The sequence below is a fragment of the Xyrauchen texanus genome, chromosome 24, assembly GCF_025860055.1.
Source record: "Xyrauchen texanus isolate HMW12.3.18 chromosome 24, RBS_HiC_50CHRs, whole genome shotgun sequence".
NCBI lineage: Eukaryota > Metazoa > Chordata > Actinopteri > Cypriniformes > Catostomidae > Xyrauchen > Xyrauchen texanus.
This window is the reverse complement of record NC_068299.1, coordinates 38,181,581-38,197,935: the sequence shown is the minus strand read 5'-3', so window position 1 is coordinate 38,197,935 and position 16,355 is coordinate 38,181,581. Positions and strand designations below refer to the sequence as shown.

Below are 16,355 nucleotides of genomic sequence, written 5' to 3'. Positions count from 1 at the left end.
CCACTGGTTGGTTGATCAATTGATGTAAAGAACACCACTGTTCTAGATGTAAAACATTGGCTAAAAATAGAAAACTACTCAAAAGTTTAAACAAGGACATCTCTCTTTTTTGAGATAAACATCTAGATCATCTTATTGCCCAGCCCTATTGATAACATTGCATTAATCTCTCACAGCAGCCCAATAATCTCAGTGATAGTTAAATTACAGGCTACATTATAAACACACAGAATCTATTAATCAGAAATATCAAATTTACCTCGATATGTTTCTTCAAATTAGAGGCAGGATTAATGCTGATATCTGGCTTGAGCAAGTTAAACTCACATGACACAGTCAAGCAATTGGCCTTTTTCACTGCGAAAATCCCTTCCAGATGCAGCCAGTAAAATTCAGCTCTAAACTGTGCTTGAGGAATTCTCCACAGTTGGCACCAGATCTGCAGCTGCCGTTCAAGTTTTTTTACGAGTGATTTGATTTGACGGGAGTCCCGAGACTCTCCCTAGCTTATCATGTTGATAGATAAAAATAAAATCAGGTCAGGGAAGTAGCGAACACAGATGGTGGGCAAATGAATGGTCTGTGTCAGTAAACATTCTGAGATGACATGCAGTTAAGACTTTTCCATTGAAGACAAACTCATATCAACACAGCATGATGCAATGCCGGTTATGTCCGGTGCAGACCGATGTGAGTTCAGCTAATGTGCATTATCCATACCTTTCATGCCAGGGACACCAGGCCGCCCAGGTAAACCCCGCTGACCCTTCAGTCCATTAGATCCAGGTAACCCTGGGAATCCACGAGAGCCTTGAGCACCTGGTTGCCCTGACGGGCCTGGGGGACCCATCCTTGTGTAACAGTGCTCACAGCTTCTGTGGCGATTGTGTTGACTACTCAGTAGAAGTGCAGGAATCTCAGCTGTAATCAAAATATATAATCAGATCTCTGTCTCAGCATAATATTTTAAGTATACAATGTGTATATATAGTATGTCCAGGTCATATTTTGCTAAAAATAAAAAAAAAACACAAAAAAAAAACAACAACAACAACATTTTGCTTAAAGGATTTTTTTTTTAGACAATTAAGCACATTTCCCCACCAATTATAATTAACATAATGAAAAAAATAAAATAAAAGATGAAAGTTTATTGTAAGGCAAAAAAGATAATGATATATTGTTTAAATTGCTGTATTAATTATTACATTAGTACATTATGGCAAAATTTGTAAAAATACACATTTTGCAGAATTTGGCAAAATGACAGATTCATTGAAAATTTTATTGGACACCCAATAAATAATATTCTGCTCACAAGTCAAGTAATTTTTATTTGTATAGCGCTTTTCACAACACACATCTTTTTAAAGCAGCTTTACAGAAAATCAAGCATTAACAGAAAATGAAACTCTAATATCTATAAAGTCTTAGTCATCATTGTATAGTATGAATAAATATGATTGCAAATTGTGTATACATTTTATAATTATATAATAATTGTATTTAGAACCCCTGTGAGCAAGACTCACTGTTGAGCCAGTTCCCCTCTGGCTAAACAACACGAATATAATGCCAGTGCAGGTCATGGTTTAAATTTAGTATACTAAGTAAGTGTTAAGTGTCAGTGTTTTAAAAAAAAAAAAAATAATGTATGAACTGTAAAATCAATGACTAATATCTTTGAAGTCCATCCTGGATTAACTGCAGAAGTTCACGTAGATGCATTGTCCTTTGTTAGTTGCCTGATGAAGGCTTTTGTTGGCAATTGAATGCCAACAGTTTAACCAGCAGGCACTTTCAGTCAGGTTCTGTGGCGTCCATCCTAAATCCAAGGCTCAGGCAGTGTAATATGAAGTATCCAATGTCTTACAGTTGGATTTGGCATCAGTTCATCCTCTGAAGTCCATCGTAAATGACTGAAGTGATGTCTGGCTAGCACCGGCTGCATTTAGTCATCATAACTCAGAGACACATAGCAGTGGAGTCTGACACTGAGCAGGAACGGAGCTGGGTCTGGCCAGCTCTGGTAACATATCCCGATGTTGAGACATGGAAACAAAAAATTATAATATTAGCGTAGATGTCATTCAATTTTATACAAAGTAATAGATCATGATAGATGTTTCGATTCCGGCAGACCTAACAAAACTAGCCTTATTGTTGGATAAAATAAGTGTATGCCTGGCTAAATAGATTATAATAAAATAGTCTTAAGTCTAGAATTAAGAGTGAGTGAGTGTGTCTGCATCCCGAACAGTGTAAGGAAGACTATTCCATAGTTTAGGAGCAAAATAGGACAAGGATCTACCTCCTTTTGTGGATTTTGATATTCTAGGAACAATTAACGAGCCAGAATTTTGTGATCGTAATGAACGTGATGGGATATAGCGTGTCAGAAGGTACAGTACTGTGGAGCTAGGCCATTCAAAGCTTTGTATAACAGAATTGTAAAATGAATACGAAATTTAACAGGGAGCTAATGTAACGACGATAAAATGAGGCTAATATAATCATATTTCTTGGTTCTATTCAGCACTCAGGCAGCTGCATTTTGAACCAATTGAAGTTTAATTATTGAACTTGCTGTACATTCTCCAAGTAATGCATTCCAATAATCTAGTCTTGAGGTCATGAACGCATTAATCAGTTTTTTGTCATCAGCAACAGAAAGCAAGTGTAGTTTTAAATGTGTGTGATTATATTCGTATATATTTTTTCTTTCTTTTTTTGTGTGTGTATACTTAAGTGTGACCACAGGAATATTTGTTGAGGGTCAGGGTGGTGTTGGGGAGGGGGAAAGGGAATAATGGGGGATAAAGGTTGTTTCTGTGAATATATGTATTTCTTTTCTTTGTCAATTGTGTGAATCAATAAAAAGTGTTAATCAGATATATATACCAATGTGTCATTTTCATTATCTATGTGAATGTTGAATTCACCAACAATTAAAGCTCTATCTACATAAACAGGAAGACATAACATGAGCGGATGCCATGACTTACTGCAATTGTTTGTTGTTGTTGTTGTTGTTGTTGTTGTTATGGTTGTTCTTCAGTGGCGAGGGTTTGAGATCGATGTGGTTCGATGTGGTAGAGCCAATCACAGGGTTGGTGGTTCGATTCCCGGCCCACAAGACTCCACATGCCGAAGTGTCCTTGGGCAAGACACTGAACCCCAAGTTGCTACCAATGGCAGGCTAGTGCCTTGCATGGCAGCTCTGCCATCATTGGTGTGTGAATGTGTGTGTGGATGGGTGATTGGGACACAGTGTAAAGTGCTTTGGTAACCTCTAAGGTTAAAAAAAATGCACTATATTAGTGCAGACCATTTACCAATCGGTGTAAAACACAGTGGAGAAAACGAATGCACGCAGTCTAGACACGAGATGTAGACAAGCAGGAAAAGAAGAAAAGAGAGAAAACGGGTGCACGTGGTAAAATACATGCAGTTGAAACAGTAGAAAAGCTGAAAAACCTGAAGCACGTGGTAAAATGGCAAAGGATAAACTATAAGTATAAGACAATGCTAAGCAAGCTAGCAAGCTGCAAACACTTGTGCAGTGTGCCGGCAGCAACCGGAACAGGAAGTCCAAAACCTGTGAAATTTATCTTGAATTACTTTTACCCTTTGTTTTCTTCAAATATCACTTGTATCATATTTAATCTCAAGCATGCTCTTCACTGACACATTTGTCGTCTTGTTTTGTCGTCCAAACAACATTTGTTTGATGGAAATTATGCCACAATATTTTATGCATATTTCACCTTTTGTTTAAATGATTGAAGTTTTAAACATATAATAATTCGTATTTATATAATGGATTTAAATCTGGGTCTGGGATGATGCTGATTCTAATCTATGCTCAAAAGGCCTTAGAGAAGTAAAAAAAAATTTATGATAATGGCCTGGTAAAAAGTTTCCAAATCAGATTAAATAAGACATATAACAAAAATAAAAAAGTTGAAATTTGTTGGTTTTAATAAAAATCATCACCTGGGACAGGACATTTCTTGAAGTTGAAGAAGCACCTGTATATTTTCCATTTACAGTTTTTATGTTCCCTGGGAATCAAACCCACAACACTGGTGTTGCTAGCCCCATGTATACCATGAGCTGGAGGAACACCATTAAAAATAAACTAGTGAACACAAAAAAGTGATTGAATATTGTGGAAAAAAAAAGGTGAGGAGTCACAGTACCTAAAATATAAACTTTAATATATACTTGATAAACTAAAATCTTGATGTTGATGTAAAAAGCTCATGGGCATGTCATTTGTCAACTACCCACCCAGGTGAAAAAGACGTACAATTAAGTGTATTAAAAATGTACTTAAATATGTTTTTAGTACAATACAAATATAATGTAATGCATTTTTAATACACTTAATTGTACGTCTTTTTCACCTGGGCAAACACTATAGTGAACTATGGAGAGATCAAATAATACTTTTGGGTACTCACATCGAAGGACATCTCTGCAGATCTGTTGAATATATTGCTCAGACAGCTCTCTGCCCTACAAAAGCACAAGAGTTTCTGTTAAAAATGTATCTTTACATGCAATGTTTTACATTATTCTCCATTAATATGAAGGAAAAGCATTTTGCATGGTTTTCTAGGTACGAAATGATTGCTTCAGTGTATTCTTTTTCTGTTCCTAATTAAAACACATATTAGGCATATGTCTTGCCAGTATTTAGATGCATTTCCAAATACAAAATTGTTTTATCAGCACAGAGCAAGAGAAAAAACAACTGATATATATATATATATATATATATATATATATATATATATATATATATATATATATATATATATCACTTTCCAGATATATTTGTATAGATGTATATTAGAGCTAGGCAATAGAGGAAAAATTATATCCATATACCTACTATATTATTCAGGCTTTTGGCAATATTAAATAAACATTGTGATATTTATGTATTTACTATTTGATTAGATTCACAAGCTCTCGATTCCGATTCAATATAATTTCATTTGATTCTGATTCATTTGGGTATTTTTTCTGTTATAATGCCCATTTTTCTTGAATATGAAAGACATTTTATCTCAGCTAATGCTGTAAATTATACTGAGAACATTCAACTTGGTACATTATTAAATTGTTAATTTAAAATAAACGTATATCAGGGCCCAAACCGTGCAATTCAAATTATATTTATTTAACAGATATAATAATCAACACAACCAAAACTAAAGTAAACTTTAACTCAGTGAAAGGATCTCAGTGCTTCACTTCACATAATACATGATTGATCTTGTGATTTTAAAAGTCATTATCGGGATTGTTCAAATGAAGATCGCACTCGATATTTTTAGCCCCAAGTAATAAACAGCTAAATTTGTCTACATGCAGTATATTTTTACTAAAACATTGTATGAAAAATGCCACGGCAAGACTTGCATGAACCTTTCTAAGTGTTGACAAAAATAAATCCTTGAATCAGAGTTTTGCATTGATTCACTGAAACATTTTGAACTGTTTCAGGGAAATTAACACAGTTTTAACACTGTGTATGCTACTGAAGTTAATTCAGAGTTCCCCTTCTGTCGCTCTCTCCACGTTGTGTCGGAGAAGCGACACTAGGGGTCTCTCTTGAGCGCCGATATCCACCTCTGATCTATGAAAAAAGGCCAATGCATGTCCCGCCCCCGGACATACGGGTATTTAAGCGGCGCAAATACGGGAGTTCATTCAGAAAATTTCTTCGGAGCCGATGGTCTGTTTGCAGTCTGCTGCGAGAATACACACCCTGAACTCCTGTATCTCTGACGATCTGCTTGCTGTTGGATTTGACGGCGCACAACAGCGGCTTTCTCCTACTTTGCACAGCGTGCATTGTTGCCCCTGAGCGCTTCGACAGTGCAGACACACACACACACACTGTGTATTAAAAGAGCAATTTCCTTTAAAAGAGTAAATTCCTCTAAAAGAGCAAACACAGCGGCGTTGAACGTCCTTTTTTCAAGATGCCCTTCCGCCCCTGTGTCATTCCTGGATGCGGTAGAAGCCTCTCCGCTTCAGAAGGCCACAGACGCTGTCTCGTGTGTTTGGGCCGCGATCACACCGAGGCGGCGTTTGTGGATGGTTCATGTTCTCACTGCGAGAACATGACCATGACCACGTTGCGGTCGCGGCTTGCTTTCATCAGAAAGCAAGCCACCCCAGCTGCACCCCGCATTGCTCCTTCTTCCCACGGGATTGAGGACAATGCGGTTGGCGCTGGGGGCGATTTGGGGGCAGCAGCGGGTGCAGTTTGCCGGGTAGCCCCCCGCGAACCTCCCGTTCCCCGACACGCCCAGAGCTGAAGACTCGCGGCGATAGCGGCTCGCCTCACGCCTGGCTGTCTATCCTCCCGAGCCCGAAGCAGATGAGCTCGCCGCTGCATCGGAGAGTGTGATGTCTGATGCCGAGGACTCCCCTGGACTGCCGCCTTCGGGCCAGCAGGCCCAGGCTGAGGCCGACGCTCAGATGTCTGACATGCTTTCCGGGCGCCGTGGCGTGGGGTTGGATTGGAACCCTCCATCCTCCCCACAGCCTTCACGGTTGGATGACTGGTTCCTGGGGGCAGCGCGCCGTTCGCGGCCTCGCATCCCCCCGGTCCCGTTTTTCTCGGAGGTGCATGACGAGCTGACGTCTACGTGGAGAGCCCCGCTCTCCGCTCATCTAGGTGCCACTCGCTCCACTCTCACCACCCTCGACGGCGGGGAGCGCCACGGATACGGGGCGATAGGGCAGTTGCGTACCATCTATGCCCCGGTAGCCCTACCTCCTGGCGTGGCCACCCCGTACTCCCATCCAAGCCCTGTAGGACAACATCCTCGCTCAACGCGAAGGCCTACAGTGCGGCTGGACACGCTGCCTCCACCCTGCATGCGATGGCCCTCCTGCAAGTCCACCAGGCCAAAGCACTCAGGAACATGCACGGGGGTGGACCTGATCCTGATGTGCTGCAGGAACTGCGCTCAGCGACCGACCTCGCCCTAAGAGCGACGAAGGCCACAACGCAGGCACTCGGACAGGCGATGGCCACCCTAGTGGTCCAGGAACGCCATCTCTGGCTCAATCTGTTCGAGATGCGTGAGGCTGACAAGAACCGCTTCCTGGACGCACCTGTCTCCCAGATTGGCCTTTTCGGCGACACCGTCGAGGACTTCGCCCAACATTTCTCCGCGGTGAAGAAGCAGACTGAGGCCATCTCTCACATCATGCCCCGCCGCACACCTGCCGCTATGGGCCCTGCCCCGTCTGCTCGCCGAGGGCGTCCCCTTGCGGCAAAGAAACCAGCTCCTGCTCCGCCTCAACCCGGGCCCAGCTCTCAGCCCCAGCGTCGAGCACCCCGCAGGCGGCGCACACCCCTTGTCTCACGAACCCCCTCTAGGACCCGGAAGGCTCCCAAGCGTTCCTGAGACAGCCGACCCAGAGCTGAAGACGTTAGCTACGGAGGTGGTAAGACCGCTCCGTCCCCTGGTGGAGGGCCGGGAGGAGAATCCTTTGTTTTTTCATTTGCCACACCCCCTGACGGGGGCTGTAGTACCCACATTCTCAATAAAAGAGCTATTTCCTTTGCCTCTGGGTCACCTGGCCCGCAAATGCCGTTCTCACGGCAATCTGCTTTCAGATTACGACAGTCCCGGTACACCGGACGCGGCGATCCCGCCTTCTGCCTGCCCACGACTGTCCCCCGGCCGGCCGGTTCAGACGAGTCCAGAGGACGCCAGCATCAGACCTCCTCCTCAGTCACGAACCCGCCCCCTGCCGGGTGCGCGGAGCAAGGTAAGTGCTTTGAGTCTATTCTCAGCACCTCAGCCTCAGGCCGCAACGAAGCCGCCCCACGCTGCACTACCTGTTCCGCCCCGCTGCGAGGCCCCGCCGGGTACGTCCAAAGTACAACCGAAATGAGGAAGGGTTTCTACAGCCCTTACTTCATTGTATCCAAGAAAGGCGGCGGCTTACGACCAATCCTGGACCTGCGAGTTTTCAGTCGGGCCTTGTTAAAACTCCCGTTCAAAATGCTCACGCAGAGAAATATTCTGGCTGGCATTCAGCATCTAGATTGGTTCGCAGCGGTAGACCTGAAGGACGTGTACTTCCACGTCTCAATTCTGCCACGACACCGACCCTTCTTACGGTTCGCATTCGACGGCCAGGCGTTTCAGTACAAGGTCCTCCCCTTCGGCCTGTCTCTGTCCCCTCGCGTCTTCACGAAGGTCGCAGAGGCGGCCCTTGCCCCGCTACGAGTAGCCGGCATCCGCATTCTCAACTACCTCGACGACTGGCTCATCCTAGCACACTCTTGAGAGTTACTATGCACACACAGAGACCAGGTGCTCCGGCACCTCAGCCGCTTGGGGCTTCAGGTCAACTGGGACCGTCTCACGAGTGAGCGTGCTCAGTCGGTGCTGGACTGCCTCACTTCCTTCAAGCCAGGCACAGTGGTACCTCTAAAACTTTTCCAGAGGTTCCTGGGGCATATGGCGTTCTCCGCGGCGGTTGCGCCGCTGGGGTTGATGCATATGAGACCACTCCAGCACTGGCTCCAGACTCGAGTCCCGAGACAAGCATGGCACCACGGCACGCATCGGGTAAGGATCACCCCCGCCTGCCTCAAAACACTCCGACCCTGGACAGACCTCTGCTTTTTACGGGCAGGAGTGCCCCTGCAGCAGGTGTCCCGACGCGTTCTGATCACAACCGACGCCTCCCGGTCCGGGTGGGGTGCCATGTGCAGCGGGCACGCAGCAGCGGGCCGTTGGAAAAGGGCCCCGCTGCGTTGGCACATCAATTGCCTGGAGTTGCTGACCGTCCTTCTTGCTCTCAGGAAGTTCCTCCCGTTAGTTCGGGACAAACATGTCCTCGTGAGATTGGACAGCACCACGGTGGTGGCGTACATAAATCGCCAAGGCGGCGTACGCTCCCGCCACATGTCACAACTCGCCCGCCGTCTCCTCCTATGGAGCCAGCAGCGACTCATGCCACTCACATCCCCGGCAAGCTCAACGTCGTAGCGGACGCGCTATCATGACAACGCCTGCCCGGCAGGGAGTGGAGGCTTCACCCCAGTCGGTCCAGCTGATTTGGGAACGGTTTGGCAAGGCCCAGGTAGACCTGTTTGCCTCCCAGCAAACCTCCCACTGCCCGCTCTGGTACGCCCTAACAGAGGCTCCCCTCGGGACAGACACGCTGGCACACAGCTGGCCCTCGGGGCTGCGCAAGTACGCATTTCCCCCAGTGAGCCTTCTTGCACCGGTGCTGTGCAAAGTCAGGGAGGATGAGGAGCAAGTCACGTTAGTGGCCCCCTACTGGCCCACTCAGACTTGGTTCTCGGAACTCAGACTTCTCGCGACAGCTCCTCCCTGGTGAATTCCCCTGAGAAAGGACCTCCTCTCTCAGGGACGGGGCACGCTCTGGCACCCGCGCCCAGACCTCTGGAACCTCCACGTCTGGTCCCTGGACGGGATGCGGAAGAGCTAGCCGGCTTACCGGCGACCGTTGTGAATACAATCAACCAAGCCAGAGCCCCCTCTACCAGGCACCTTTACGCCCTAAAGTGGTGCTTGTTCGCAGATTGGTGTTCTTCCCGAACTGAAGACCCGCAGAGATGCGCGATCAAGTCAGTGCTCCTGTTCACACCCTCAAGGTGTATGTTGCCGCCATTGCAGCCCACCACGATCCTGTAGACGGCAAGTCTTTGGGTAAGCACGACCTGATCCTCAGGTTCCTGAGAGGCGTCCGGAGGTTGAATCCCTCCCGGCCAGGCCTAGTTCCCTCCTGGGATCTCTCGGTAGTCTTGGCAGGACTCCAGAGACCTCCCTTCGAGCCACTTGAATCAATTGGACTCGGGGCCCTCTCTCTTAAGACGGCCCTGCTGATCGCGCTTGCCTCTATCAAGAGGGTCGGGGACCTGCAAGCGTTCTCTGTCAGCGACACTTGCCTGGAGTTCGGTCCGGCGGATACATCTGTGATCCTAAGACTGTGACCGGGCTATGTGCCCAAGGTTCCTACCACACCCTTCCGAGATCAGGTAGTGAACCTGCAAGCGCTGCCCCGGGAGGAGGCAGACCCAGCCCTTTCATTGCTATGTCCAGTGCGCGCCCTGCACATTTACCTGGACCGCACACAGAGCACCAGACACTCTGAGCAGCTCTTTGTCTGCTTTGGGGGACAGCAGAAAGGGAATGCTGTCTCCAAACAGAGGCTCGCCCACTGGGTTGTCGACGCCATCACACTGGCTTATCACACCCAGGCCGTGCCCCTACCCTTGCGGGTCCGAGCTCACTCAACAAGGGGTGTTGCGTCCTCGTGGGCACTGGCCGTGGGCACTGGCCAAGGGCACCTCCCTAGCAGACATCTGTAGAGCCACGGGTTGGGCAACACCCAACACCTTCGCGAGGTTTTACAACCTCCGTGTTGAATCGGTTGCGTCTCATGTTTTGTCAGGTCCGAGCCCGTAGAACTCGGTAACACGTAGACCGACCGGCCGGGTGGATCGCTTGCGCTCAGCGCCCTTTCCTGACGCCAAGGTAAAGTAGTGCGCCTTCTTCCCAGGGCGCCCCACTCCGAGTCGGGACCCTGGTCGATTCCTCCCCAGCCCTCCGGGTCCGCGGTTCAGCGGAGGAACTCGCCGACCCAGGCCACTGCGGGTACCCTGATGGCTACCCTGTACTGGTATAGGTGCTCCACAGGTAAGGCCTCCTGCTCGGACTCCCCCTGTGTGTAAATTCCATGGTTCTGTCCCCTTATGAGCGGGCCCCAGTGTCTCCCTTAGGCAGTTACAGCTGCCCCGGTCGCCGTGCTGTAGCAACTCCCCCCTTTTGAGGCTGGATCTACCACCGCACCATACTTTCCACACAAGCCCTAAGACGGCCGTGTGACGTGTCTACCACTTTTCCTCCCCAAGAAAAAGGGCAGGTGTGGTTCCTGCAGGGTCTGGGTAAGACCCCCTTCCCTATATGCGTGTAAGGGCCCCGGCCGTGATTGCTCTATGCGAGAAACATAGAGAGAAAAGAGGCCCAGCCAGGCTGGCCCGTTCCCATGTTGGCAAACATCGCCTTGTTCCTCTCCCAGGGTAACTAGAAGGATTCCGATGTTCTTATGGGGCATTGGGGAAGGGTACGTGCAGCCAGGTACAGACGATGCGCGGCACTGGATGAAATCCCTGCCCGCCTCTGTATCGGCGATTCACGTACACGGTTCAGCGCATGGCAAGATTGGAATGGGTCCCCTAGTGTCGCTTCTCCGACACAACGTGGAGAGAGCGACAGAAGGGGAACGTTTGGTTACGTATGTAACCTCCGTTCCCTGAGGGAGGGAATGACACGTTGTGTCTTTCCTCCGCCATTTCGCTGAACCGAGCCACTGCTGTGGCCGGACCATTTCCGGCCCCTCAGAAAAATCCTGAATGAACTCCCGTATTTGCGCTGCTTAAATACCCGTATGTCCGGGGGCTGGACATGCAAATACTGGCTGCCAACTCTCACTGGCCTTTTTTCATAGATCAGAGGTGGATATCGGCGCTCAAGAGAGACCCCTAGTGTCACTTCTCCGACACAACGTGTCGTTCCCTCCCTCGGGGAACGGAGGTTACATACGTAACCAAACGATACTGTTAAAACATCTTTTCTTAAAGGAACACTTCACCCAAAAATGAAAATTCTCTCATCGTTTACTCACTCTCATGCAATCCCAGACTTTTCATCTGCAGAACACAAATTAATATTTTTAGAAGAATATTTCAGTTCTGTAGGTTCATAAAATGCAAGTGAATGGGTGCCAACATTTCGAAGCTCCAAAAATCACAAAGGGAGCATAAAAGTAATCCATAAGACTCCAGTGATTTAATTCAGGTGTTCAGAAGTTATATGAAATGTGTGGGTGAGAAACAGGTCAGTATTTAAGACCATTTTTGCTATAAATTATTCTCCCTGTCCAGTAGTATGCAACAAGAATGTGAAATCACCAAAATCACAAGAAAAAGATTTGTGAAAGTGAAAGTTAAAATGGAGATTGACAGAGCAGGGAGGAGAATTTATAGAAAATTGTACTTAAATATTGATCTGTTTCTCACCCACACCTATCATATCACTTTTGAAGACATGGATTAAACCACTGGATTACTTTTATGCTGACTTGAGCTTCAATATTGTGGCACCCATTCACTTGCATTGTATGGACCTACAGAGCTGAAACATTCTTCTAAAAAACGTGATTTGTGTTCTGCAGAAGAAAGAAAGTCACACACATCTGGAATGTCATGAGGGGGAGTAAATTATGAGAGAATTTTCATATTTAGGTGAACTATTCCTTAAACACTCTCATACTGTAGGTTGAGAGACAAGAAAGAATTGCAGAACTAGTCAAATGACACAGCCTTCAGGAAACTGAATGGCCATAAAACATGCATTAAAATGATTGCGATATTCACGATGTTGCTTAATGTTTATATAGCCAGCAAAAATGTGAGCATTCAATATATTACTCAGTCCTACATAATATCTTTTTTTGTTTGAAGAAATAAATCTACATGGTGCATAACAATACAGTACAATCATTTGAAAACAAAATACATACAGGTCGTCCCTCAGGTCCAGGTGGTCCTGTGGGTCCGATATCTCCGCTCTGTCCTCGAGGCCCCGAGGGGCCCATCAGTCCTGGCTGTCCAGGGAGCCCCTGGTGGCCATTGTGACCCCTCTGACCAGGCTCTCCTGATGTCCCTTTCTGAGATGGACACAAACACAACTCAGCACACTCACATACAGCTGTGACTGTACATCCAGATCAGAGATGTGTTTACCTCGCCTTTCTGCCCAGCTGCCCCAGTCGAACCCTGTTTATGATGAAAGTCACAGTCACTTTTATTAAACAGCTCTATAAGAATTCAGAGCATCTCTGCAATAGGTAAAGTTAAAGCAACTGAATGAACTCATTTTAATAAATATTTTCAGATGCTAATACTGTTTAGAAAATGTTGTCATTGAAAGTAACAAATCAACAAATGACTGCAGTGCATGTTTTTGTAATGTATATCCACACTTAATACTGTGGCCCCAAAAACTCTTTTGACAATGAAAATGTAGGAATCAAGTGAAATTGTGACAAATGCTAACAAATGAAGGTTACCTTTTCTTTTCTAAGCCATTTTTTGCTACGGATTTTAACCAAATGGATATGTGATGTCAAAATATTTTTTTTCTCATCAATACAATATATGTATTGTTTTATGATTTAAAACCAAACACATTTATGTTTACGTGCCCTGCTTCATACACAAAGCAAAAAAGTACTGTGCTAGTACAGGGTGAAACTACACGACCATGTGGTTGCTACTGTAATTACAGATTCAGCAATCAACGCAAATGTTGGTCACTTTTATTGATTCTTTATTTATTTCATTTAAAGATACAATTTGGCTATTCTTAAATGTGTAAAAAAAAATGTATGTAAAAAATTTTGTTAGGTAGATTTGCAAAACAAAGGTTTTTGTGATATTTGGCACAAAGCCCAACTTACATGATCACCATGTCTCCCAGGGTCTCCTCTTTCACCTTTCATCCCCTTTACAATTGCACAAACATGCATTTTAAAAACATATATGTGCACATATGTAGATCTACTTTGCTCTTACAAACACAATAAATACAGAAATCGCTTATAGTGTATGTAGGTTCGGCAAACATGATGTTTCCTCTAAATTTGCTCTGTGAAGTCTGTACTTGTCAAAGAAACGTATCCTTCGAAGATGTTTGCACAACTAACTTGCATGCACAATAGCTTATTATTTTGGGTTGAGTGAGCTTCTTTCAAACTCTTGTACTGTCCCATCAGGGCAAGCAATAGAAATGGAAATTCTGTCATTATTTACTCACCCCCATGTTATTCTAAACCTGTGCTTTGTTTGTTTGTTTGTTTGTTTGTTTACTTGTTTTGATGGCACACTGAAGAAGAATTTTTTTGTAAAGTTAATTGCAAAAGATGTTGCAAACTTGCCGCAAATTCGCCACTGATCATTTTCACATGCAAATAAGCTTTGTAGCAAACTTGCGGCAGGTTGTCCATTGTTGCCAAAGGTTTGCTGCAGGTTCACCACTACTGGTGAAGAGCTGCAAACTTCTGGCAAACATTTGCGGCAAATATAAAGCTCATTTGCATGTGAAAATAATCAGTGGTGAATTTGCTGCAAGTTTACGGCAAATTTGCAGTGAACTCTTGATTTTTGTAAGGGATCACATCACAGTGACCACAGATACCAAGCTTGAAAAAAGAACCATAAAAATAATCCAGTCAACTCGTTGTACAACTGTCATTGTACGGAAAAGAGCTGCTTGTAGATTATTCAATAATTCTCCTTTTTGGTTGCAGGGTATAAAATAACAACATACTGATTTAGAACAACAAGAGGACGAGAAATGTATGTGTTTGTTCATACAGCAGAGTTTTTGAAGATAATGGACCTGACAAATGTATGTATTTTATACAGTTTATATTTGTGACCCATAGTGTTTGTTGGACAGTTATGTAAAATGTTAATATTTAACGAGTGAACATACCTCGACTCCTCTGTCACCCACATCTCCACTTTGTCCCTGTAAAAACATTTCAAGGTAGGGCTTTTACAATAAAGGGGTGCAAATAATTAAATATATTAAACATAAAGCCCTATGCTCACTAAATCAAGCCCAATCTTGTGAAAATTACAAGATTGTGAAGACATTTTTGTAAAATGGCATTACGTGGTTCATTTATGTACTTTATGTCGGCAGTATCAAGGTGAAACATCCACTGTGTGTTGCTTAAAGCAAGTTACATTTTCCTCTTTTTTGTGTAATGCTCTATCAAGTTTTACCCTACGCTAAACCCTAAACCTAACCGATACTGTCCACGTGGAAACCAGGAAGTTCAATGGAGTGCATGATCCTGAGGTTGCATTTCCCCTCTAAGATCACATTTTTACTCCACTGATGGTTAGGTTTAAGGTTGTGGTTTGGGGTAATGTTAATAAAATGTGCATTCCCGTTGACTGTATTAGATCATTTACAAATAAAAATAACTCGCTTTAAAACTCACCTTGGCACCACTCTGTGGACATTTTACCTGGAAACTGGAGCTCATGTGTGCACATATGCTCAACAACACTAACCTCTTCTACCACTGGGGGCAGTGCTTTGAATTTCCGTTAGCACAGACTGATTTTGCTGAAAAACTTTCCACTTCCTGTTGCTAAATTCACTGTTAGATCAGTTTGAAATTGTGACTTAAATATCTTTTAATTTTTTCAGTGTACATCAAGAGATTGTAGTGAAGAATGTCCAGGCATCTGTCTGTGATCAAAAAATGTGAGGCCATTCTTAAAGACAATGACCAAACACACATGACTGAATAAACAGCAAAACAGTAAAACTGAATATCTGATGCCGGATTTTCAAGATGGACAATCTGAGGAACATGAAGAGGAATGTCCCAAAACATCTCAATGTTCTGCAAGACGGACCAGTAATTTTAGACAACCTTTAGTTGACATATATATAAAATTGTGTCAGAATTAATAACAGTTATGTGTTTCAGCTATGCTGAACTGGCAATATGGTAATATTTTCCATGGGTCTACAAGCCAAAAGACATTAACCAATATTTACCAGTGACATCACATGAAACAGAACAAAACAAAAAGAACAATTGGCAAGAGCGGAGTGAGTGAATTCAAATTGAAGAGATGTTTGCTTGTCTTGCAATATGATAACTGGAATTTAATTGATTTCCTCCAAAATACCCAATTAGTTCCAGAAATTATTTACATTTGAATCATTTTCATTTTTGCTGGTTAATAAAAGGATACTATTTTTTTTAAAACAATATTAAAGGAATAGTGCACCCAAAAGTAAAAATAAATTATTTACAGTCATGATTTACTCTCGCTGACACTATTATTAAAAAAAACACCATAAGAGAGAATAAAAGTATATACGACTTGTATACTTTTCTACTGATGTCATTTATAAGCTACAGCTTTGTGTGAGAAACAGAAAACAATTTAAGTTGTTATTCACTGATAATCTTCCACTCTACTAAATCGTATTATTCATTTACATTTATCAGACGCTTTTATCCCAAGCAACTTACGGTGCATTGAAGGTATACATTTATTGTATTTTTTTTATCACTTTGTGTTTTACCTGAGAATTTAACTCATGACATTGGCGTTGCTAGCACCCTGCTCTACAAGTTGAGCTATTTGTGTTCACGTTAAAAAAAGAATGTCATTGTGCCAGGTTTGATCACACAAATCTATCGAACAGTTTCAGCGTTCAGTACACAACTTTCATGATACC

General features: G+C 44.2%; 1 protein-coding gene across 1 annotated transcript in view; it reads right to left on the bottom strand.

The window, feature by feature from the left end:
• LOC127617659 (collagen alpha-1(XXI) chain-like) overlaps positions 1-16,355 on the bottom strand; it is a 102,969-nt gene that overhangs the window by 5,230 nt on the left and 81,384 nt on the right. The window contains exons 22-27 of the mRNA XM_052089681.1: positions 14,577-14,612; positions 13,540-13,584; positions 12,824-12,856; positions 12,601-12,747; positions 4,467-4,521; positions 721-921 (exon numbers count right to left, since the gene is read on the bottom strand). Of these exons, the coding sequence (XP_051945641.1) occupies positions 721-921; positions 4,467-4,521; positions 12,601-12,747; positions 12,824-12,856; positions 13,540-13,584; positions 14,577-14,612 (517 nt within the window). The remainder of the gene's footprint in view (positions 1-720; positions 922-4,466; positions 4,522-12,600; positions 12,748-12,823; positions 12,857-13,539; positions 13,585-14,576; positions 14,613-16,355) is intronic.